Below are 26,192 nucleotides of genomic sequence, written 5' to 3'. Positions count from 1 at the left end.
CCTGCCATGTGTGTTCTGCTCTTCAACTCCCTATTAATCCGACACTCAAATTTCCGAAATCTAATCCCCCCTTCTCCACCCACCCCACCCCCTTTCTCCTTTGTCCGAATAATGTCTTATATACCCAAGGTCGCCTCCCTGTCTTTGGAATTTTCATGGAATTATCATGCCTTTGAGAATTCCCCATGGGAATGTACATTAAACTTTGACTTTCTCCTGCCAATCTGTCTCTGTTAATCTGATTATTAGCCCAATCTAAGAAGTTAAAAGGTGGGAGGAAAAGTGCTAATTATTTTTTAGCCCCCACGATTTTAAAATCCCTTTTATTTTTTATTTTTAAATATATTTTATTAATTTTTTACAGAGAGAAAGGGAGAGAGATAGAGAGCTAGAAACGTCGATGAAAGAGAAACATCATCGACCAGCTGCCTCCTGCACACCCCCCACTGGGGATGCACCCGCAACCAATGTACATGCCCTTGACTGGAATGGAACCTGGGACCTTTCAATCTGAAGACTGAAGCTCTACCACTAAGCCAAACCGGTTTCGGCTTAAAATCCCTTTTAAACAGAAATGTATGCCCTCCCAGTGCTGGAGCCTGGGAGCGGGAGATCAGGGTGTCGCAGGGTGCATCTTTGGAGGTGTTGGTAGGTTAGGGCCCTGTCCTCACACAGCCCTAACCTCCTCTTCTCAAAAGGGCACGCCCCATTAGCTAGGGCCGGCTCTATCAGCCCCATTCCAACCAAATGGCCCCTGTGAAGACCTCAATGCCAACGCCAACGACAGTCAAAGACGGAGGTGCTGGGAGTCAGGGCTTCGGCATGAATTTAGGAGGGACACTGGTTTGCAATCAGTAGGGGTGATCCTTTCTGCAGCCTGGCCCGAAGGACCCTGAGCCCTACACCTGCCATCCGGCCTCCAGTCAGGCCCCTCATTTCTCACCCCCAAAGCTCCTCCTCTAACCACCGCTTCCCCTCGGGTCTCCTTCCTCTCAAACCCAAGCCAGACTCGAACGATGTCCCCCCGAAGGATCTCCTCCCTCACCAGGGTCAGTCAAACACTAAGCTTATCTGAAACCAGCTTGGATCAGTGGATAGAGCATCGGCCTGCGGACTGAAAGGTCCAGGTTCGATTACGATCAAGGGCATGTACATTGGTTACGGGCACATCTCCAGTGGGGAATGTGAGGGAGGCAGCTGGTCCATGTCTCTCTCTCATTGATGTTTCTGACTCTCTGTCCCTCTTTCTTCCTCTCTATAAAAAAATCAATAAAACATAAAAAATTAATTATTAAAAAAAAAGAAACACTAATCTTAGCACTCCAGGGAGAGACTGTCCAGACAACCCTAAAACGAGATTATCCCGATCGCCCAGGTGGGCCCAGCTTAGGAGCGGAAGCCCGGACAAGGCCCGAGGCCCACGCGGCGCTCCTCCCGAGACCGGGGGCGCCCAGGGGCTCCCCTACTCCATTCCCCGCCTACGAGGGCAGTGGAGGAGGGGAATTCCCTGAGGAAAGGTCCCAAAGGCAGTGCGGGCCCCCAGGGAGGTGGGGGGAGGGGGGCCCGCCTGCAACTCCCCGAGCTCCGCGGACCCAGCCCCACGCCACTGCGGGGAGAAGCCTCGCCCATCGCCTTCCCCTCGGGCCTCGCTTTGCGCGCTGGGCTTTGCTGGGCTGGGGTCGGGGTGGGCGCGGGACCGCAACCCGCCGCCAGGGGGCGCCCCTCCCGCGAACTCCAAGCTCCGCCCACACTCAGGCAGAGTCTCGCCTGATTGGGCAGCGCCGACCTACGGGCGGGGCGGGGCTAGCGTCGTCACGTCAGGGTGACGTCTCCCGCGGGCGTCGGGGCAGTGTCGGCGGCGGCGTCGGCTTCGGCAGCGTTGTCGGCGGCTGCGGGTGGGAAATGGCGGAGTATTTGGCCTCCATCTTCGGCACCGAGAAGGACAAGTGAGTGAGAGCCGCCTTCCGGGGCTCCGGGGCTCCGGGGCTCCGGGCCAGGGGGGCGGGCGGGCACGGCGGCGGGCTCCGGGCGGCGGCGGAAGGCCCGGGCGGGGGGGGGGAGGGGCGCGGCGGTCCTTCCGGCCTCGGGAGCCGCGCGCCGCCGCCGCCTCGTGGGCGCCCGGGCGGGCGGGCGGGCGGGCGGGCGAGGGGCCCCGGCGGGCAGCGGGCTTCCGCCAGGGCGGCGCGACCTTTCCCGCGCGCGCGGCGCTCCTCCGCGGCCCGCCCGGGCTCCGGCCTGGGGGCCACCCGGACCCCCGTGGCTCTCGGAAGCCGCCTTGAGTTGTGCTGGAGTCACCGTCAGACAATCCCCCAACTTTAGTCTCTGGAGCACGTCTCGCCCGTGTTTATCCTCAGATAACGGAGGTCTTAATTGTTGAGGTCTTTACATACTTAAAGACGCGATTCCAATATAAGGGAAAAGCTGGTCTTTTCCCTCTTTTTTTAAGGTTGCATGCTTCCCTAATCAGTTCCTAGGTTAAAAGTGAAAAAATTTAATTCTGACTTTGCCACGTTTGCACGTATTGAAATTTAGACTAACGTAAATGTCTTCAGACATGGAGGGAATAATGCTTTGAAAACTAAAGACTAATGTCTGGATTAATGTACTCTTCGAATGAGTAGATATTTGGCTGTTGTTTTTTTCAGGGTTAAATAGGCTTATGTGGATGTATGTTTTCAAGGGTCAACCCTATTTGTCATACATTTTTTAAAAATATATATTTTATTTATTTTCTTACAGAGGAAGGGAGAGGGATAGAAAGTTAGAAACATCGATGGGAGAGAAACATCAATCAGCTGCCTCTTGCACACTCCCCACTGGGGATGTGCCCGCAACCAGCTTACATGCCCCTGACCGGAATCGAACCTGGGACCCTTCAATCCACAGGCCGAAGCTCCATCCACTGAGCCACACCAGTCAGGGCTGTCACATAGGTTTTAATACCACTTTTTTCAAACACTATTAGAGTTGTTTCGGTTTTCCAGGATACATCTTGTAAAATGTTTTTTACACATGGTAGAATTTCCTGTGTTTGTAAGAGGGGGTTGGTTATATTTTTTCCTACCAAAATTTGCAAGACAAAATGACAGTCCTAGTCACTTGGGTGTCCACCCAAAGGCAGTCTCTGGAGACTCAGATGGATAAAGTTTAAATCTTGTTCTCAAGGAGGGAGGGGTTTGTGCATGTCATTAAGATTAAATGCATCAAAATGTCTTACATGGGCCGAAACTGGGTTTGGCAGTAGAGCGTTGGTCTGCGGGCTGAAAGGTCCCGGGTTCGATTCCGGTCAAGGGCATGTACGTTGGTTGTGGGCACATCCCCGGTAGGAGGTGTGCAAGAGGCAGCTGGTCGATGTTTCTCTTTCATCGACGTTTCTAGCTCTCTATCTCTCTCCCTTCCTCTCTGTAAAAAATCAATAAATATATTTAAAAAAAAAAAAAAAGACAAAATGTCTTACATGGGATGGGAGAGGTGTGCACCCTGCATGCTTTGGGCTCAGTCAAGGAAGAGCAGCGTGGGGACTTGCCTTTAAATATGATCTTGATTGAATGAGCCAGCTCTTCAGGAAAAAGAGGCTTCTCTGTGCATGCTACGAACATACGTCATTAATACCCTTCTTTAGCTTATATCAGTGTGGCCCATGACTTCTGTGTCATGCAATTTTTTCCCTATCATTTGGTGTCTTCACTATTAATCTTCAAAACTTCAGGGGTTTATTCCAATAACCACCTATCGGAACTGTTTTATAAAAGCCATGGCTTCAATTTAAGAAATTTGATTATTTAGATTAGTAATTGTTCAGGCAGGGGAATTTTGCCCATTCTGAGACTTATTTAAAAATAAGCTCTTTAAGCTCTTTGTTTTCAGGTGACTTTCTGATGCTGAAATGTTATATATTCAAATTGGAAAATCTAGAGTAAGACATAAGTTTGCAAAATCTAGAGTAAGACATATGTATAGTAATGTAATTACATTTTCCTCCGCTGGTAAGATCACACTTTTCCAACTTGATTGCTACCTAATAGTAAATCACTGACTAATCAGATTTCCTTGAGGTCCTTTAATCTTTTTTTTTTTTAAATATATTTTATTGATTTTTTACAGAGAGGAAGGGAGAGAGATAGAGAGCTAGAAACGTCGATGAAAGAGAAACATCGACCAGCTGCCTCTTGCACACCCCCTACCGGGGATGTGCCCACAACCAATGTACATGCCCTTAACCGGAATTGAACCTGGGACCTTTCAGTCCGCAGACCGACGCTCTACCACTGAGCCAAACCGGTTTCGTCGAGGTCCTTTAATCTTAATTCTTTTTTTTTTTTTAAGTATATTTTATTGATTTTTTTTTTTTAATAGAGAGGAAGACAGAGGGATAGAGAGTTAGAAACATCCATGAGAGAGAATAATTGATCAGCTGCCTCTTGCATACCCCCCACTGGGGATGTGCCCGCAACCAAGGTACATGCCCTTGACCGGAATCGAACTCAGGACCTTTCAGTCCGCAGACTGACGCTCTATCCACTGAGTCAAACCAGTTTCGGCTTAATCTTAACTCTTGATTGGCTGTTTAAATATGGCACTTTTTTTAAAATATGCTTTTATTGATTTTAGAGGGAGAGAAAGAGAGGGGGAGAAAGAAACATCGATGAGAGAGAATCCTTGATTGGCTGCCTCCTGCACACCCTCTACTGGGGATTGAGCCCGAAACCAGGCCTATGCCCTGACTGGCACTGGAACTGGTGATCCCTGGGTTCATGGGTGGATGCTCAACCACTGAACCACACCAGCCCAGCAAGTCTAAATTTGAATGGGACTCATCTAGTAAGATTTCATAGTTCATCATAGATATGTTAAGCCACCTGGCATTGCTATCATGCTGGCTGGATTGCTAGTTTTAATTTGATCTGGATCATCCAATATTTGATTAGTATTAAGGGAGAGCTTTGCCATAGGGACAGAGGTGCAGGTTGAGTTCCCCAATAGCTTCTTTTCATTGTATTGTAACCAGAAGAATTATTTACTTCAGACCTGTTTTGGAAATTTCCTGTTGGTCTGGTATCATGGGTGAGAGACCATGGACTTTGTTTTCGGTTTTATTATTATTTTTTAAATATATTTTTATTGATTTCAGAAAGGGAGAGAGAGAGAAACATCATTGGTCAGCTGCCTCCTGCATTCCCCCTACTGGGAATCGAACCGTGACCTTCTGGATCATAGGTCAGTGCTCAACCCCTGAGCCACACCAGCAGCTTGGCTGGTTCATTTAGATAATGATTGCATTTAATGAGTGCTGTGTGTGGCACATACCTACTTTACAGCTGATGCTTGGAACAGTGCCAGCTTGGCATTTTCCTCATTTTTCAAATGAGACCCTGAAAGGTGGGGTGATTTGCCCAAGCCCAGGCAACTAGTAGCAGAGTCGGGATCTGGACCTTCACCTCACTACACTGTGTCCGTGTCCTCAAGAGAAGCCATTTCATTGTGGAAAACTGAAGAACATTTAAATCAAATTTACTTTTAGACTAATATTTCATCTTCATGAAAACAGGTTGGAAGTGGAAGGGATTTGAATGAGGAGGAGTTTGATCTGAGTGTTCTTCCCTGAAGGAGTTTAGAGGGGCAGATTGGAACTAGTCCTAAAACATTGCCGGGGAGGGGAGGGGTACCTGCTATCAATAAAAGGTAATGTGCGTATATATTTTTGGGGAATCATTGGGTAGCATGTCTCATGTTGATGACGTAGTTCCATCTGTTTGATGTCTTCCCAGCACAATAATCTGCTCTTATTTTTCATTACAGAGTCAACTGTTCATTTTATTTCAAAATTGGAGCATGTCGTCATGGAGACAGATGCTCTCGGTTGCACAATAAACCAACCTTTAGCCAGGTTTGTTTATTTTTCTTTCTTTTCTGTTTTTCTGTAAATTATCAAAACTTGTGCTTTACAGAGCCAATTAATAATTTTCATGTATAAAAGGGACCTTTATTTCTCTAGTTTTATTTTCTATTTATATTTATAAGTGAGCATGTTCGTTTGTTTCAGTGAATCACCCCAGTGGAAGGTCTGAGAGCATCATCCCCTGTTTAATCACTAGAGAAACCTGTGAAGAGGTTTTAGCGTGTGCATGTTGGCTAGGACAGGCCCTTGACCTTCCACCCTCCCTGCAGCCTTGCCAATACTGGCTGAGCCTCTTCCAGGCCCTGGAGAGGCAGAGTGGCTTTCTATTCTCTGCTCTCCCTGGACAGCCACCTGACAGGAGGGGCTGGGGGGCTGCCATGCACTGGGATTCCCCAGGCTGGTGTGATCCCTTTCTTAGATAGACCCTTAGTCCAGGCCGGAGCAAGTCCATCGTGACCTAGAAACATTAGAATGAAACACACTAGCAGACGGGCCACAGTTCAGTTAATTGTGGCCAGTTTTATTCAGTTAATTGAGAGATGCGTGTTATCTTGGGTTTAGGTCTGCTATGATTTGATTTAATTAAAATTAAGGTTTTGTTTTGTTTTTTAATATTTTTGGTTAGCTGAAGAAGAGGCAAGAGTTTGTACCCTGGAAGTGATCACTGATATATATTAAAGGGATAATGCACCTCTAATACTAACAAACTTATGCCCATGTTTGCCAGAATGTTTGGAATCTGAAAATTTTTTATCTCCTTCTGACCGCCCATGAAGTCTAAACATGCAGCTTCTATTTCATTATTTTATATGGGGTAACTATTGTAGCTACCTCTGGAAACTGCTAGGCTCCGCTTTGAGCTCACATCTTTCTGTTCACAAGTTTAAGTGTTTAGGAAAAGCAGCCAATTGGTATAAGAAAGAGACTTTAGTATTTTCTAATTTAAGTCCGTAGAACACCCCACAGTTTAACTTGCTTTTAGAAGGGGGGTGTGATGGCATCATTCCTGATTACCAAGTGGTTAGTATAATAAAAATCTATCTTAATAGCTTTGAACATGTCTCAGGTTTCAGAATATTGGAGAATTTTCTTTAAATTTTCTGTTCTAATTTTTTTAGTGCTTTAATTTATAATTGAATTTTGCCACTAAGCTCGTGGCCATAGTTTGGGCAGTAACCAAGCACTTTAAAGTGTCCCCTGAGTTTTTTATTTTGGAGGGCTACTTATAGATGTACCAAGTGTTGGGTTGAGAAAGAAATTGTCCCTGTTACAGTTTTCTTTAAGCTACCAAGAGACATCTGGTAAGCACAGGACTTACCTGGAAAAGTCAGGCAGGGTCTGCCACCTTTGGCCATCTCTCCCTGGAGACTGACCTTCTGGAGATTGTTCCTTACAAACTTTCCAGCCAAGCCCCCTGCTTCCCCACATTGATTATCTCAGTGTGTTAATTAAGTTAATTTGAGCACTTTGGATCAAAACAAGGCAATGATTCCATTAAAGTTTGGTGGGGTCAGCTGTATTTGTTAACTTAAGCGTCTTATTTTGATTTGGTTGGTTGATTGTAGGCAGTCTTAATCACCCCTAATCTTAGTGGAACTGCATTGCCCCTTTTAAATGACAATTCTTATTAAACAGGCACTGCCAGGTTTCCTCAGTGAAACTTAAAATATTTATTAATTTTCTTGTTGAACAATTGGGCTCAGTATAGCTTTCCATCATTGTCATACTCTGGTAATTCCAGTTAAAAATATTAACTTGGCTTTGGGAAACATTTGAGGCCCAGGATAGGTTGTCTCGGGCAGTGCTTCATGGCTTGGGGGGGATCCCAGGCCTTGCTGGAGCGTCTGCGTGTGACAGGTGTGTTGCCTGCTGTTGGGAGTTCTTACAAGTGGGTTTCCCAGCAGCAGGCCTTTGGGGAGTGTTTACACAATCCCCGTCCTTTAAACATAGTAGACATGGAACTGGTTCATTCTGTAAAACCACTTACAAAACTGCTTTGCACATATGTTGAAACTGAATATTTATTTTTCTATATCATGTGTTTTATTGGTTCAGCTTGTAAATATCTAGCATAATGCGGTGTGGGTTTCTTTTTTACGCTTCTTACAGTGATATGGACATTAAGATTCATGTAATATATTAGTCTACTAACTTAAACATGGTTTGTTTTTTCAGACAACTTGATTTTAAGAAGAACGGTACAATGTAAGGTTTCAAGTCTGCCTGATCCAGTTTAAAGCAGAAGGGCTAAAAAAGGATTTTATTCCCTTAAGAAGGATCGGAAAAGAGCAAATGTTTTAAGCTATTGTATTATGTAAACAGAGATCCCACCAAGAAAATGTAAATCTGATAGTTGTCCGGGACCGTTAGGAAACCATTTGGTGTGCCCATTTCCTACAAGACCAGAAAGCTGGATGGACTGCATACAGTTGGGTTATGCATTTGGTTTTTTAAAAGAATTTTGTATGGGGAATATGATTATAATGTAAATTTTTCAACATCTTAGTGTCTGCTAACTTGAAGTGTAGGAAAATGCTAATGTTTTGTTATTTATCTTCCATTAAAACATTTTTAGAATGTGGGACTACTCAAAGTAACAATTATAATTTCTTCTTGGTTGCTGGCTGACTTGACCTAAGTCACTGCTCAAACTCTGTTTTCATAATATGATGGTTTGGGTGTACTCCACAGAAGACAATTGTGTGACTTGCGGGAAACAAACAAGTGTTGAGCCATTTGCAAACAAGTTGTCTCTTTGCAATTGTCTAATATATGCACAGCAGCCAGTAGAATTCCCCTTTTTATTTTTTTTTCCCCGCAGACCATCTTGATTCAAAACATCTATCGTAATCCCCAAAACAGTGCACAGACGGCTGACGGCTCACACTGTAAGTCCCACAGTTGGAGAAATTTTTTTAAAACAATGGTGTTAAAGAGCCCACTCTTAATTGAGACACATAATGTTGGCTTCTGAGCTGCTGACATAGAGCTGTTGCAAACAGGACAAGGTGGTGGAAGCCCTTGGCGTCTACAGCAAGAACTTGATACTTGGCTGCGTTCAGTAGGCGGTCCTAGGGAAGGTCGCTGACCAGGTCTCTTCCTTTGATTGACATTTGTTAACAAGAAGGGATCTGTCCATGTGACATTTTAACATCATCAGCCGTCATTGGTCTTTACAATGACCGAACCCTGGCATTTATTAAGTTCTTTCTGTAAAACGAATAATTTTAGGAATATTTAGGAATCAAGGTAAGTTGCCCAATAAGTGTGGGTTTATTTCAACTATGATTTTTCTTCTAGGAAATGGAGATTTCATGATATGTAATTATTGTATTTCTCTAATACAGTAAGTGTGTCATCGGTTCATATGGGCACTTTTTCTTTCCCAGTTGCCCATTAAAAGTTTTTCTAAGAGTGTTTTGGTAGTAGCCTGCTGAGTTATTTGCACTCTCATTTGGCTTGGAACTTTGGAGTGGAGAATGTTTACGCTCTGTGAACAGAAATACAATACTGGCATACCATGAGATCTCTGCATTGCAGTGCTAGGGTGCTCCAAGACCACCATCGGCTACGAAAACATCTCTCCACCAAAGAAATAACCTGCTTTTTTTCAGCACTGAGTCTTGGCTGAAGTGATCGCCACAGGAAGCCGGTTAAGTGTTTACATTTAATTTTCCATAATATAAAGTTGTTGCGTTTTGTATTTCAGACCATTGCCCTCTTGAACATTTACCGTAACCCTCAAAACTCTTCCCAGTCTGCTGACGGTTTGCGCTGTAAGTTCATACAAGTTCCTTCCCTGGTTCCCTGGGCTTGGTGTCAGAGCTCAGCGTCCGCTCCACCTGGTCTGCCGCTAGTATGTCAAGGACCGCGTCCACTAGAAGAGTCAAGAGCTTCTGTCCCACTGATCCTGACCCCGCAGAATCCTCTGTCAGATTTGAACTCCTGCCCTCTTACTTAAAAAGCAGAGAGGACTGTGAAGGGCACCCTGTACAATAGCTTGGAGCACTCTCTCTCGCCTTGACTATCCCAGGGGAGAATTTCCATGGAGTTAAGTGTGGAGTTGTGTTCATCCCTCTGAGAGCAACAGTATTTGGAAGTTTCACCTAAAAAAAAAAAAAAAAAAAAAAAAAAGATTGTTCTGAAATTACTTTCCAGATTTTTATTTATTAGACTCTTTCCCTTACACTCCATTTTGGAGCTCATGCTCTAACTGCGAGCATTGTTCTGGGAATGTTTCCCAAGAAAGGGTCCCAAGTTGAGGTGCCCTCTGAGTTTCCTTAGCATGAGCCCTGTGCTCACTCAGTCTTTAATCAGAATACTTCATGTAGGCATCGCCAACTTCCGGAGGTAGTTCACTGCCTTAGGAAACACAGGGGACTTGGTGGGGAAATAGAACTAAAGTGGGCACTCAGTAGACATTACTGATTTCTTCTTGTTTGGGTAGACATTACGTTTTGAACATTGTCGAGAGCAGGATACCTAATAGAATCATTGGAAAATTCAAAAACTAGAACAGATTTTAGAACTTAAGTCACCTGTGGGTGAATTGAAATGAGCATCCTGGACTTCTGTTAAAATCAAGGAGTCCAAGCCACAGTTGTGTGAAAGCTGTAAACATTAATAGAAGATGCTGTCAAAGGTGACCTGTAGCACAGACCTAACTCCAGAGCTGTCAGAGTATGGTGGCCTGCACTGGGTGGGGTGGTCCCAGCAGCCACCACCCACGCTTCCTGCCCCACCCTGGAGGTCTCCCAGTTACACACCCGCACACACAGGAGCACCCATGTCTTCCGGGTGGGGCTGTCTTGTCAAGTTTTTCTTCCCAGACACTAAATGATTTTGAGTTGCTAATACTGACCTGACAGGAGAGGTCTTTCCCCATATCTGAGGGTGGCAGGGTTGATTAGTAGCCAATGGTTTAAAATACCTGGTTTTTGTTTTGTTCTCTTAAGTAAGATCGATTAAATGGAGGGAAATGTTTATATATGGACTTAACTTTAAATGAGTGAAAAGTAGATAACAGTAACAACACTTCACAGTTCTTTGCCCTGCTTGTTTACTTGGGGACTGCGGGTTCTTTATGGGAAAAGAATGTTGTGTTAGTTTTCTTGGTGTCTTTACATGTGATTCACAGGGCTCTTGTTCAGCATATGCTACAAAATAAAAATTTAGCTATATCAAATATTCTAGCTCTGGTATCCAGATTGTATAAATGAGATTCTGATTATCAGTTTAAGTTTATAAGCCTGAAACATTTGGCATCAGACCTTTTCAGTAAATTTCAACCAGCTGGGTTCATCAGTTTCCTAAAACTAATGGTTCTTTTGACCATATCCTTTCATCCGTAGAAAACTAAGTTTTCTGTGCTTTGGTTACACTTAATAATGAATCCCAGTTTAAGAATGTTTCTGTACGAAAATTCGGTATTTTCCAGGTTGTATTACTTAAAATATATTGAGTCATGTAAATTATGTTTTAGTTGATTAGTTTTTAATCACTCATCTCTGCCTTTCAAGTCATTTTGATTGACTCAAAAAGTTTAAGCAGAGTATAAAAGATAAAATATGCATTTTCAAATAGTTTTCCAGAGTTGTGGAAATATAATACTCCACGTTGTAAAGAACAGAGTAGGACTGTCATGATACAGCGGGTAGAGCTGCCAGCAGACTCACTTGTCAGTGCTCCTCAGACTGTGTCGTAGAGCCTTTTCCAAGCTTGTGCTCGTCGTCTTGATGTGGGGCTGGAAGCGAGTTTAAACACTCCCTGCCCTTTGGAACGGGCTTGTCTGCCCAGCTCCTCTATTTGGGACTTGGTCTCTCCTCACGGGGAGGTATAGTCTGATTGCCTTCCACTTGGGATGGGCCATTAAGAGTAGTATTTGTGCCCGTCTCAGTAAGTTTGGGTTCTATAGTGAGCTAGATTCCATGATCTCAAAAAACCTAAAATGCAGGGAGGCTAAGTGTTAGAAAATAAAATTAAGTCACTTTCAGAATCAAAAGATAAAAGTTCTTATCATTAGAGATAAGGGTTTCCAAGTCGGGTAGGAAACGGCTAAAAGACAGCAGTCTGGATACAGAGCCCTGCCCAGCTCCGGTCCCTCCGTGGGTTTCCCAGGGGAGGCCACTTGCCCAGGAGCCTGGCCATGAAGTAGCGCTGAAGACAGTTGGCCCAGCCTCTCAGCTCGGCCTTCCTGGGCTCCCTGGTCCAGCTGTTGGGAATGTCAGTTTGTTGACACACCAGCTTTGTGACTTCTCAGATTTAGGTTAGGAGAACTTTAAAATGTGATAAAAGAGGTGATAATGGAGATAGAATGGAAATGTGTAAATTCCACCCACAGAATGTGCATGATTTCTCTTAGTGCATGTAGGTTATGAGAAAGTAAATGAGGAAAATAGAAAATAAGAATGCTTTCTTCAACAAAGTATTGTAATTTTCCATTTACTCAAGGGGCATTCAAAATACTGTAATTGAACTTGATAACTGTCTACTAAGTATTTATGGTCATTTGGGTTTTAATCGCATCAGAAATCATTTCATAGCATTCTGTGGCTGATAACCTGTGAAAGAAACGAGTCAGGAGCATAAGCTTTTAATCACCCTGATTCAGCTTTCATTGTAACCTAATTGGGGGGAGGAGGCATTAATTGGCCTCTTTTTTAAATTTTAAAAAGAAGAAATTTTTCATTAAAAATTTTTTTGAGCATAAACTTTTTCCTTTTATTTTTGAAAATGTGACCCTTTGATGCTGATTAAAACTTGTGTGGTTTTAATAGCCAGAAGGGAGACTGTCATGGGGCATTTTAAGAGTCTCCCCACACTAAGATTTAACACTTGGCTGTGTGCTGCAGCCTCTCAGCTCCAGTAGAACGCACTTCTGTCGGGTTCTCTCTCTAGACAATCTAATGTGTGTCCCTGTAGCAGGTTGATTTAAGCACAAGCGTTCTCTTGGTCGCAGCCCCTGCGCTAACCAGCAAGATGTGTCTGTTGTTTACAGGTGCTGTGAGCGATGTCGAGATGCAGGAACACTATGATGAGTTTTTTGAGGTGAGATTGTTTGAAACTGATAGACCTATTCACCTTTATCTGTTTGGGGGGAATTAAAATCTCTCTATTAATAAAAATACGAAAAGGTTCACTGTGTTCAGTTAGTCTTGTATCTTTAACATTATGATCCTTAAGCCACCGTTTCTCTTCCAGGAGGTTTTCACAGAAATGGAGGAGAAGTACGGCGAGGTGGAGGAGATGAATGTCTGTGATAATCTTGGAGATCACCTCGTCGGAAACGTGTATGTGAAGGTATGTGGAAGGTGACAAGTGGGCGTTTTGTCTACTGGCAGCTTATCACCTTATTGTATTAGCTTTTAACCTTGGCCAAATGCTCCTTGTTGTTTTTTTTTTAAGTATATTTTATTGATTTTTTACAGAGAGGAAGGGAGAGGGAGAGAGAGTTAGAAACATCGATGAGAGAGAAACATCCATCAGCTGCCTCCTGCACGCCCCCTACTGGGAATGTGCCCGCAACCAAGGTACATGCCCTTGACAGGAATCGAACCTGGGACTCTTGAGTCCACAGGTTGACGCTCTATCCACTGAGCCAAACTGGTCAGGGCTGCTCCTTGCTATTGAACTTGCATGCACATGCTGGAGCTAGCCTGTGGTTATAGGGAGGCTGCAGACTGCCAGGGTCCTGCATCATCTTTTCAGGTTGGGCACCTTCATAGCTATTGGTTAAAGGCTGTTTGAACTGGGGAGAAGTCAGTTTATATGGTTTCTTTTTTTTAATTATTATTGATTTTAGAGAGAGACCGAGAAAAACATCAATTGGCTGCCCCCTGCACGCCATGCCCCCCACTAGGGATTGAGCCCGCAATCTGGGCATGTGCGGGTGACCTCTTGGTTCATGGGTCAGCGCTCAAACACAGCCACGCAGGCCAGGCGTTTGTTTTTTTTTTAAATGAAGTTTATTGCCTACACCAGTGTTTCCCAAAGTAGTACGCGTCCCCCCAGGGGTACGGGAAGAGTTTGGCGGGGGTACGAGTTGCACTGGAGTTTAGTGGGGATATGCACTGCACCGTGCTCATGAGTACGAGGGGTACTCAGCGTTACAAAAATTATAGAAGGGGTGCACGCATGTTAAAAGTTCGGGAAACACTGGCCTACACAAATCATTACATTTGCTCTTAACCAATTGAATTGGAAAACCAAGATAACATTTGGCATGATTTTGAACCATCACAAGGTTAAATAATCTAATTGTAAATAGAGGGTTGTCTGCTTTTAATTGCACTGCGTTATCCACCTTAATTTATCTGCATGAGCGCACGGCATGTATTTGGATCAGTGATTGAAAATGTGTTATAAAGTGTGGTGGCAAGCTTTCTCTGTGTCTTTTCAGTTTCGCCGTGAAGAAGATGCGGAGAAGGCTGTGATTGATTTGAACAACCGCTGGTTCAATGGGCAGCCCATCCACGCCGAGCTTTCCCCTGTGACCGACTTCCGGGAAGCCTGTTGCCGCCAATATGAAATGGGGTAGGTATGGCAGGCTGCCGGCTGGGGAGGTAGAGGGAGGGTGTGGATACGCAGTGTGACGTTCATCTGGTTCTCCCTCCCCCTCAGAGAGTGTACACGAGGCGGCTTCTGCAACTTCATGCATCTGAAGCCAATTTCCAGAGAGCTGCGGCGGGAGCTGTATGGGCGCCGGCGCAAGAAGTGAGTGGTTCAGTGTGTCCGTCATGTCGCTTTCTTGGGGGGGTGGGGGATATGGCTGTATATCCATATATGTATGTATGTATGTATGTATGTTATTTGTTTGTTTTTAAGTAAAGCTTGGCCTAAATGTCATCTCTGTTTAAAAGGCACTGCTTAGGCCCTAGCCGATTTGGCTCAGTGGATAGAGTGTTGACTTACGGTCCAAAGGGTCCTAGGTTCAATTCCGATCAAGAGCAAGTACCTTAGTTGCAGGTTCCCAGGCCTAGTCAGGCGCATGCAAGAAGCAACCAGTTGATGTTTCTCTCTCACATTGGTGCTTCACTCTGTCTCTCCATCTCCCTTCTACTCTCTAAAAACCAATGAAAAAAAATATCCTTAGGTGAGGATGGATGGATGGATAAATAAATGGCACTGCTTAGAATGTAATACAATTTTTAAAAAAATATATTTTTGTTTATTTCAGAGAGGAAGGGAGAGAGAGAAACATCAGTGATGGGAGAGAATCATTGATTGGCTGCCTCCTGCATTCCCCACACTGGGAATTGAGCCTACAACCCAGGCACATGCCTGACCGGGAATCGAACCGTGACCTCCTGGTTCATAGGTCGATGCTCAACCACTGAGCCACACTAGCCGGGCATGTAGTACATACTTTAAATTACAAAAATGTATCCTATATAAAAATGTACTCTTCAAAGAATATTCTGTGCGCATATTTTACTGCTTAAGTAGAGATCGAACCTCAGCAACTAACCAAGGAGATTAACCAAGGCTAGTGGGATCGATGAAAATTAGTTCCTGTGTGCAGTGTTTTATTCTCTCACTGAATACCATAACTTTCTTCACATACTGCATGTCTCCATTGGGATGCCTTGGTTTTTGTGGATTTGGTAGGTTTCTTGGCATTGCCCTGTGTACCACTGGCAGAATCTAGCAGTCTTATTTGTCTGGTCCTGTTATTTAAATGCAAGCAGACATGTCATGAAACGGAGAGAACCCCCAATATCAGAGGGTATAATGGGTCACTTTCCCTATGAAGACTGAGTTCTGACCCCAGAGGATTTTCACCCACCATACAATAGGAAATGCTGGCATTGTGATTCTGTCCTATTACCAACACAAATAAACGTAGAAGAGAGAGAATCCTGCCCTCATCCAGAAACCAGCATGATGGCCACCACACCTCTCAATTCTGAGACGCCCTTTTCCCCCACACATTTATTTCTGAAATTAGGGCTCATATTTTAGTTGCGGCTTACAGTTAAATTGGCAGCATTTTTTTAATTATTATCAATGTCGGTTCGGTGGGATACGGTAATTGAAGGTGCTGGTCGCTGTGGTTTTCTGTTGCATGTTTTCATTTTGATGCCAAGGTTCTGTTTCTTTTCCTTTGTTTCAGGCATCGATCGAGGTCCCGGTCCCGGGAGCGGCGCTCTCGGTCCAGAGACCGTGGTCGTGGCGGCGGCGGCGGTGGTGGCGGAGGCGGTGGGGGACGGGAGCGTGACAGGAGGCGGTCAAGAGATCGTGAGAGATCTGGGCGATTCTGAGCCAGGCCATTTTTACCGTATGTCTGCTAGAAAGTGTTGTAGTTGATTGACCAAACCAGTTCATAATGGGAATTTTTTTTAAAAAACAATTTAAAAAAACAAAGATGGGTTTCTGAATAAAATTTGTAGTGATACAGTATTGTAACTTTTTTCTCGTGGAAACTCCACTTTAAATATCTCTTCCTTTACAGACCTGCACATCATCAGCCCTTGAAGTGAAGATTAATCTACATCAATCACTTCGGGTAGAAATGAAAACACATTTTTTTCTTTTTTTTAAATATGTTTTTATTGATTTTAATTTTTTAATATGTTGTTATCTATTTCAGAGAGGAAGGGAGAGGGGACTAAAGATATCAAAGGGAGAGAATCATTGATCACCCGTCTCCTGCACACCTCCTACTGGGTATCAAGCCTGCAACCCGGGCAGGTGCCCTGACCAAGAATCTGACTGTGACCTCCTGACTCGTGGGTCAACCCTCAACCATTGAGCTACGCCAGCTGGGCTGTTTGTTGATTTTAGAGAGAGGAAGGGAGAGGAAACAAGAGAGAGAAACATTAATCAGTTGCCTCCTATACCCACCTGACCAGGTATTGAACCCACAATCTGGGCATATGCTCTGACCCGGCATCAAACCAGCAACCTCCTGATGCATAGAACAAGGCTCAACCAACTGAGCCACACCAGCCAGAGTTGAAATCCTTTAAGTTTAGGTTCTAAAACAAAACATTCACCAGTTGAGGTAAAATTCACATGGGAAGAGGCCAGCTCCGTTTCTAGTTATGTACGTACAAGTAACCCGAATTGCTCTTCGAGGAAAGCCTGTGAGGCCCCTTTACTTGTAAGTAAATGCTTAGCTGCCATTCTCTAGTACACGGGCGTTGATAGGGAAGCTCATGTTGGGATGCGGTGCAGTCAGCGTTATGTCTCCATTGAGTTTTCTAGTGGTACTTTGAGAGCCCTCGTGCACTCCCAAAACGTGGGTGTGCATAAAACATGGGCGTGCTTGTGCAGCTCAGGAGCTGGTGATGGGCCACCTGTCCTGTCACAGCTGACGGCTGCATTGCTAAACGACTGGATTCACATGGACTTAAAAGCCTACAATGCAGACCTGCTTTTCTGCATGCCCACAGAGAGCAAGATGGGTGAATGCCTCGTTGGCACTTAGCATAGTCCAGCTGGCATTTCAAGACAAAAATAAGGCCTCTTCCCTTGAGAAGTGGACGCTTGAGTAGGAGAGAGATTCAGAAGACCAGGCCCGCTGTGAATTCTTAGGTCTGGGAAGACAAGGGAAGAAGACAGGTCCATCCGGGGGTGGCTCAGAATCTGAAGTCTCTGGAAGTGGCCAGATGAACTGGGCCGTGGAGTTGGAGCTTCCTTGCCAATCCACACACAGGCAGAGGGCCTTGTAGCAGGAAGGAAAGGGGCCTCAGGAGGTTGGACTCCTTCTTAGTTAATCCGCATGGCCTTTGGAGAAATAGGAAATAGCATGTCAATTGACCTGGCTGTCCCAGTGCCGGTGACATTAAGGGCAGTGAAGTTTCAGCAATCACAAAGATGTATTGACTAATTAGAAGGGTCCCCTTCACACTGGTCAGAATGGCTAGCACCAAAAAATGAGGTGATGGCAATGTGGAGAAAATAGAACCCTCGTGGAATTGTAAAACACTAGATTTCTCAAAAATATTAAAGATACAAAGACCATACAATGCAGCAATAACTCATGTATGACTTCGTTCAAAGAAAACGAAAACACTAATTTGAAAAGATGTGTGCACCCCAAGTTCCTTGCAGCATTATTTACAATAGCCAAGAAATGAAAGCAACCTACGTGTCCATAGATGAATGGATAGAGATTGTGATACATATTAATGTGGAATCTACAAAACAAAACATGGATAAACAGACCCATAGATACAGAGAACAAACTGATGGTTGCCAAAGTGGGGAGGGGTTGGGGCTTCTAGGTGGAAATGGCAGAAGATGAGTTCAGTTTTAGAATAGTTGAGGTGCATGTGAGAAGTAGCCTACAGAGGTGTTAGGTCATGAAAGTAAACACTATTCATTGGAAAACAAAGGCCCACACAGTTCAACCCTGTTCAAGGGTCAGCTGTACTTGACATTGAGTCCGGTTTAAGGAAGTGTTCAGAGGCAAACATCCTAGAACTGCCAGAACCCAGGCCAGCCCTCCGGCAGGAAGTCCTTTCCTGCTGGAAACCAGTCAGCGTTGGTCATTTGGTTTCGTTTTTATTTTACTAAGAGCTTCATAGACTTCACTGAACAGTCTTGCCTGTGCTTGAACTTTTATGTAGATGGGTTCTTTATATTCATCTTTATTTTGCTCAGCTTGTTTGTAACATTCAGTATGATGTTGGACACAGCTAACTTGAAATTTGCAGCTTGAGGGATAGCAAGTGTGGTTAGAGAAGTGTAGAATAGTTAATACTCGGTTGGTGCTGGCATAACCGACCACTTGGAAAAACAGGAAGGAGGAGGAAGAGGGCCGTTCTGGGTGGCCAAGGGACAAGAGGCAAATTCCATGGCTAGAAAGAGCTCGGGCTGGCATAGATCAGGATGGGCCGGCACAGGGCGCCTGGTGGGGCAGCCCCTCTGGGATGGAGCCTCTGGCTCTTCAAGCCTCTAATCAGAAAGACATTTCCTGCCACACTTGATTGTCAAAGCAAGTCACAGGGCCACTAGGCCTGGGGGACAGAGAAAGGAGTCCCGGGATACTGGGCAGCAGCAGCTTCCATAGTCCATTCAAGGCTCAGTTCCCCAAGAAGGGACATCTTAACGCTGGCGGGCTTGGGAGAGACCTGGAGTTCTACCCGGAGTTGTGGGGAGGTTTGAGCAGGAGAGTGATGACTGATTTCTACTTTTGAAGTAGCATCTCTGCAGATGGAGACTAAAAACGGGCAATGGGAGAAGGGGACACCATGGAAGCTATTGCCATGGTCCCTGCAAGAGATGAGGACGCTTGGGCCATGGGAGGATGGGTGAGGCGGTTGGGTCTGGGGTAGACTCAGTTTCCCTTTTTCAGTCTTTTGGAATGGGAGGCCGGTCTCTCGGGTTTTAGATGAACAATGAGATTGGGCACCTTATTCTAGTGGCCATTTGTACGTCTATGAAGCCCTCTTCAAGTCTTTGCCCATTTCCTCCCCTAATTGAGTGAGTGGGCTGTCTTGTTTATTTCTGGTTCTTTACATAGTCTGAGGTGAGTCTTATGTTGATGTGTATTTATCCCAGTCTGTGGCTTGCCTTCTCCCTCTCTCCGTGGTGTGTTTGATGAATGTGTGTCCTTGCGCATCTTGCCCTGTGGACAGCTTTCTGGGGCCTGTTTGAGGAGAGAGCTCAAGGCTGCCCCCAAAGGCTTTAACCTCTGGATTTCCCCCCCTTTATCAGCTTCATTACTGATAAAGCTCATTGGAGAACATGAATTTGGATTTTAAGGTCCAAAAAATGTGTAATGTCATCTCCATTCATGGTTTGGCCTTGGAACAACTCATCTGAAGGACAGCCTGGGTCTGCAGAGCAACACGGCCCATGGCCACCTGGAGAGGGAAGAGGAGAGCAAGTCCCCAGAGTTTGGCACCTTTTGAACAAACCGGGGTCCTGCAGTCAGGAAATAGGGACAAGTTAGTGTCAGAGCCTTGTCACCCACCCGTCATTGCACACCTGGTGAGGAGGAGATGAGTGCCTCTGGATTGAATGTTGCTTCCTCTTGGATGAGAGGAAGGCCCCTCGGCACCTGTGTTCCCTGGGTTCTTTCAGCCCGCTGGATGGAAGCCAGGGTGGGCTGGCAGGGGACCTACCCTTGACAAGACTGTCCCCTCACCCCCTGCTCTGTGGCTCCTCCTGGTTCCATGACTTCTGGCTTCCACCCAAGAAGGTTCTGAACAGCTGAGAGCCATGCAATAATTAACCCAAGGATTCCTCTCACTGGCCAGGGAGGCTCCCACAGCTGTGTAGGAGATCAAGTGAGAGCAAAGCCAGCCATCTAAAACTGCTGGACTTGGGGAAATGGACAGAACATGGTCCCTATCTAAAGCCCAGGTCTCCCTCCCCCTCCTGAGGCCAACCAGGTGGCTGCCTTCCCTTGCCCCTGTTCAGGAGTGGCCGGACAGCCTGAAGAACAGCCATTGAAGTCCCCGTAGCCATCAGGAGAGGTCCCTGTCAGAGACCTGGCAGCCAGTGTGTGAGTCACTCACTCGGTGCCTCCCTCTGTGGGTTTTGTGTGGCTGGATGACTCGGGGAGACAGGTAGCGTGGCTCTTAGGGAGGGGACTTTCCCTTTCTGCCTCGTAGGACTTACTATTCGAGGGAGCACAAGAGCTCTCACCTCCCACACGTGGGGCTCCCGTCTCAAGACAGACTGCAGTCTTCTTTTTCTTTTTTTTAAATTGAATTTCAGAGAGGACGGAAGGAAGGTCAGAGAAACATCCACAATGACAGAATCATGTATTGGCTGCCTCCTGCAAGTCTCCCACTGGGGATCAAGCCCACAACCCAGGCATGCGCCCTTGACAAGAATCAAACCTGGGACCTTTCAGTCCACAGGCCTTGCTCTATCCACTGAGCCAAACCAGCTAGAGCCGGACTGCTGTCTTCTGCTCAGAAAATGCCACGCCGTCCAGGTGCACTTGGCTCCCCCACAGCCGGAGTGTCCTTGGGGAGCATGTTCAAACCTGACAGCAGAACCTGAGAAAACCCCCATCTGAATCTGGCGACAAATATTCAGGCACCTGCTTCAAATCTCAGGTCTTTTTTTTTTTTTTTTAACAAGTTGAGTCACATGAATGGACCATTTTTGTAGGTCACAAAAGTTCATTTCATTTCATGTCGTTCAACCTAGTATGTCCCAGGATTGGGCTGATTGCCATTGCAGGAGCGGTGAGAGGCTCACTGGGAGAGGCAGGGCAGGAGCCGAATCCCAGATCTGAGCCCTGGCTCCGCTCTTCACTGCTACAGACTGGCCTCTGTACCTCGTCTGCCCTGCAAGGTGATGATCAAATAGCACCTACTCCTTTGATTGCTATGAGACTCCACTAGTTAATACAGGTGACATTTCCAGAACAGTGCTTGGCACGTACTTAGTGAGAGTGTAGTAATGGTTGGTGGGTGGTTGTGATAACAGTATTAGTAACGGGAGGCAGAGGAATAAGTAGCCATCCTACCAGTCCTGTCTTACACAGCAAGTTGTTGACATGATGTAAAAAGTTATTGAGTACAAAATTTGTATTCTGAAAGTGACAAAACCATTGGAAAAATAAAGTAGGCCTGCCCTAGCTGGTTTGGCTCAGTGGATAGAGCGTCAGCCTGTGGACTAAAGGGTCTCAGATTTTATTCCAGCCAAGGACACATACCCGAGTTGGGCTTGATCCCCAGTAGGGGTTGTGCAGGAGGCAACGATCAATGATTCTTTCTCATCATTTTTAAAAATATATATTTTATTGATTTTTTTTACAGTGAGGAAGAGCGAGGGATAGAGAGAAAAATCAATGAGAGAGAATCATCAATCAGCTGCCTCTTGCACACCCCCCACTGGGGATGTGCCTGCAACCAAGGTACATGCCCTTGACCGGAATCAAACCCGGGACCTTTCAGTCCGCAGGCCAACGCTCTATCCACTGAGCCAAACCAGTTTCTGCTCTTTCTCATCATTGATGTTTCTCCCCTCTCTTCTTTTCCCTCTCCCTCTCTGAAATCCAAAGTATATATATTTTTTAAAGTTGGAAGACTTCACTTTCTGATTTCAAAATTCAGTGCAATGTTAAAATAATAAAAACATAGTGTCACTGGCACAAGACAGGCATATAGATTCATGGAATAGAATTGAGGGTCCAGAAAGAAGTTTTTACATCAATGGTTGGTTGATTTTTGACAAGTGTGCCAAACCAGTCCATGGGGAAAGAAAGTGTCTTCAACTAATGGTGCTGGAAGAGCTGGTTATCTACATGCAAAAGAATGAAGTGGGATTCTTACCTCACACCATCTACACTGCAGTAATTAAAAATGGATCAAGAACCAAATATAAGAAATAAGACTTATTTAAGAAATCCTAGGGGTAAATCTTGATGGCCTTGGATTTGGCAATGGTTTCTTAGATCTGAGATCAAAAGTACAAGCAACAAAAGAAAAATAAATAAATGGAAGATCAGCAAAATTAAAAGCTTTTTGCATCAAAGACACAAGAAAGTGAAACGACTCCCCCACAGAATGGGAGAAAATATTTTCACATCATATATCTGATGTGTCTAGTGTCCAGAGTATATAAAGGACTCCTCAAGCCAAGAGGCCACTGGTTCAATTTCCAGTCAGGCCACAAGACTGGGTTGTGAGCTCAATCCCCTGTGGGGGGCATGCAGGAGGCAGCTGTTGATGATGTTTCTCATCTATGTTTTGCTCCCTCTCAAAAAAAAAAAAAAAAAAAAATAAAAAAAAAAAAAAAATATATATATATATATATATATATATATATATATATATATATATATATATAATATATTAAAAGACTCCTCCAACTCAACAGCAAAAAGACTACCCAATTTAAAGATGAGCAAAGGATCTGAATCTACATTTCTCCAAAGAAGATACACACTGGACAGACAAGCACATGAAAAACACTTAACAGAATTTGTCAGGCAAATGCAATCAAAACCACAATTAGGTCCCTCTGCACACCCACGGGGATGGCTGTAAGCCAAACAACCAAGTGAGAGCAAGTGTAGGCGAGTATGTGGACAACCGGGCTCTCCCGCATTCCTGGAGGGAGGGCATGTAAGCGGTGCAGCTGCTGTGGAAAGTCTGGCAGCTGCTCACCAAGTCAAACAGAATCAGCATGTGCCCAGACATTCTATTCCTAGGCATGGACCTAAGAGAAAGGAAAAAGTATGTCCACACAAAAATGTGTGCATGAGTGTACGTTCACAGCAACATGAACCATGACAGCCAAAAGGTGGAAACATCATAAATGTTCATCAACTGGTGAATGGATAAATAAAATGTATTTCACACAGTGACATTTTATTTGACAATAAAAAGAAGCAAACACGTTACTACATGGATGGACCTGAAAACATGCCAAGAGAAGAAAGCCAGTCAAAGGACCATGCATGATATGATTCCAATATATAAAACTAGAGGCCTGTTGCATGGGATTCCTGCACTGGTTGAGGGTATGGCCTCGGGATTGGCCCGCTGAGGGAGCGCCTCTCATCCTGGTCAGCTGAGCAGTAGTGGACCCGCCCTATGAGTGGTGCTCCCACTCTGACCACCAGGGGCAGCTCCTGCATTGAGCGTCTGCCCTCTGGTGGTCAGTGCAGTCATTCTGGTCATTTTCCTGTTGGGTCACTGGGCTTTTATTATATAGGATGTCTAGAACAGGCAAATCTAGAAAAAGGAAGTAGATTAGTGTTGTTCTGGGGCTGGGGAGCCTGGAAGGATTGACCTGGGGGCTGATGGCTAAGGCGTGTGAAGTTTCTATGGTGATAAAATCATGTTCTAAAATTGACTTTTTGTGAATGTACTAAAAGTAATTGAATTGTACACTTTTAAAAATAATGATTTTAGAGAGAGAGAAACATTGATGTGAGAAAAACATTGATTGCTTGCCTCCTGCAAGTTTGCAAATCAGGCATATGCCTTGACCAGGAATCAAACTGGTGAACTTTTGGCACATGGAATGATGCTCAACCAACTGAGCCACACTGGCCAGGGGAGATTGTGCACTCTAATGGGTGAATTATATGCTATGTGAATTGTATCAATAAAAACTGTAACAGACAAAAAGTTACTTAAGCAAATAATAGGTTTAATTTTATTGTATTACATTGATATTGTTTTTTTGTTTTTTAAAATATTTTATTGATTTTGTACAGAGAGGAAGGGAGAGAGATACAGAGTTAGAAACGTCAATGAGAGAGAGTCATCCATCAGCTGCCTCTTGCACACCCCCTACTGGGGATATGCCCGCAACCAAGGTACATGCCCTTGACCAGAATCAAACCCGGGACCCTTCAGTCCCCAAGCTGACGCCCTATCCATTGAGCCAAACCGGTTTTGGCTACATTGATATTGTTTTAAAGGTCATAAATCAGAAAAGAGAAATGCAAATAACTGCCTGCATTATGAAGACAAACACATCCATGAGATTGCCTGAGAGTGTCTCTGGGACTGGGCCTGGGGTGGGAAAGGCGGGAGACTGCTCTCCTCTGGCCATCACTTGGTCAGCCTGTGGATGACGAGACGTTCCCTCCCAGGGCCCTGGCCCAGAAGACCCACCTTCCATCCTGCATCTCCCAGACTTGCCCCCAATGTCTGTTCCTGAGCTGCAAACCCTCTGGTGGCTTCGGGGACTTGGTGAAGCGAGAGCCAACTTGTCCGAAGCAGAAATGTATTTCCCCGCAGTCTGGAGGCTGTAAGGCAGAGGCCCCGATGGGGCGAGGCTGGTTTCTCCAGAGGCCTCTCTCCTTGGCTTGTAGATGACCACTTCCTCCCTGTGTCTCACGTAGTCTTTCTTTGGAGCAAATGCACCTCTGGTATCTTCTTATAAATAACAATCATATTGGGTTTGAACTTGCTATGGACTGAATATTTGTGTGTGTTTTTTTTAATATACCGGTATATTTTATTGATTTTACACAGAGAGGAATTGAGAGGGACATAGAGTTAGAAACGTCGATGAGAGAGAAGCATCGACCAGCTGCCTCTTGCACACCCTCCACTGGGGTTGTGCCCACAACCAAGGTACATGCCCTTGACCGGAATCGAACCCAGGACCTTTCAGTCCGCAGGCCGACACTCTACCCACTGAGCCAAACCAGTCCCGGCTATTCGATGTTTTTTAAAATATATTTCTTTATTGATTTCAGAAAGGAAGGGAGAAAGATAGAAACTTCAATGATGAGAGAGGATCATTGATTGGCTGACTCCTGCACACCCCCTACTGGGGATCAAGCCTGCAACCCAGGCCTGTGCCCTTGGCCAGAATTGAGCCTGGGACCCGAGACTAATCATGAGGAAGCACCACGCAAATATCTGGCCTGGGAACTTAAAAAACGACAATGTCTTCAAAACTATTCTCCTTGGGCAGCACCTGCGTGGTCTGGTGGTTGAGCATTGAAAAAAAAGAACAAAGAAAACAAACAATGTCTTCATACACAGAGTGGGCAGGTGCAGGGACTTGCCAAATAGCGGTGGCTCCGTGTGCCCACCTGTGTCCAAACCTGGCAATACTGCACTGGACTGGCTCTGTGCTGAGAAAGTCGGGGTGAGGGGTACTCCACTCAGGCCCGGGGATCAGGAGCACACATATTTGCAATATTGTTAGACGTGACCTCCCAGGGGCCTCCAGGCCCCTCCTGGCCGGCAGCCCCAATACCCACGGATGGGGACCGCCTGCGTGACCTCTGTCGTAAGGGTCTGTTGTGACTTCTGACCAAGGCTCAGTGAGCTGGGGTGGCCTCCTGAGTGTCTGAGCCCCGGGACAAGGAGGGGCGAGGAATGATCCTGAAAACCCTCCCACCTGTTCATGCGGATCCCAGGCGCCCACTGTGCGCGGGGCAGCCTCAGCGTTCGGCCCTGCAGGCCCCCAGCGAGGGGTCCCAGGCCGTGGGGACCAGGCGGCGGGGGCCCCAGGGCGGGAGGTTTGCAGAGTCTCATCCTCCGGGCCCTCCAAGTCCTGCCCCACCAGCCGGCACGCTTAGCATTCATTAGCCCGCAAAGCGAGCCGTTACCCGGTAAAACGCCTCGGGACAACGGGGACTGCGCGTCCGCCCAGCCGGAGGCCGCGGACATGGGGAGGGCCCGGGCGGGACCTGGGGTCGGGGGCCATAGGGGAGCCGCGGGGAGTGGGCGATGGGCGGGCAGCGGGGAGGGGGTGCGCCCGGCTGAACAGGGGGAGTGGGTGGGGCGAGCGGGCCGTGGGTCGGGCGTGGGGTGGGGTCCCCACCCGCGGGGCTGCAGGGAGGCGGGGAGGGGTGCGGCCCTGCCCCCTCCGGAGGGGGGAGGGGAGGGATGAGAGGAGGCGAGGAGGG

At 45.9% G+C, this 26,192-nt stretch overlaps 1 protein-coding gene across 5 annotated transcripts; it reads left to right on the top strand.

Moving 5' to 3' along the window:
• The first annotated feature begins 1,779 nt into the window (after positions 1–1,779).
• On the top strand, positions 1,780–16,445 carry U2AF1 (U2 small nuclear RNA auxiliary factor 1). Of its 5 annotated transcripts, XM_036446714.2 has the most exons (9): positions 1,780–1,946; positions 5,800–5,887; positions 9,609–9,675; positions 12,897–12,946; positions 13,100–13,198; positions 14,298–14,431; positions 14,519–14,611; positions 16,011–16,175; positions 16,350–16,445. In XM_036446714.2, exons 1-8 carry the CDS (start codon positions 1,903–1,905, stop codon positions 16,156–16,158), a joined length of 723 nt encoding a protein of 240 aa, XP_036302607.1. In that variant the 5' UTR covers positions 1,780–1,902; the 3' UTR covers positions 16,159–16,175; positions 16,350–16,445. The 5 variants fall into 5 exon arrangements, with proteins under 5 accessions (XP_036302607.1, XP_036302609.1, XP_036302606.1 ...); XM_036446716.2 differs by lacking the exon at positions 16,011–16,175 and having other exon boundaries at positions 16,350–16,398; XM_036446713.2 differs by lacking the exon at positions 16,350–16,445 and having other exon boundaries at positions 16,011–16,297.
• The last annotated feature ends 9,747 nt before the right edge of the window (positions 16,446–26,192 follow it).

Source organism: Pipistrellus kuhlii, unplaced genomic scaffold, assembly GCF_014108245.1.
Source record: "Pipistrellus kuhlii isolate mPipKuh1 unplaced genomic scaffold, mPipKuh1.p scaffold_m20_p_2, whole genome shotgun sequence".
In the NCBI taxonomy this organism is placed as follows: domain Eukaryota; kingdom Metazoa; phylum Chordata; class Mammalia; order Chiroptera; family Vespertilionidae; genus Pipistrellus; species Pipistrellus kuhlii.
Note: the sequence above shows the minus strand (reverse complement) of the source record. Positions and strands in the feature narration are given on the sequence as shown.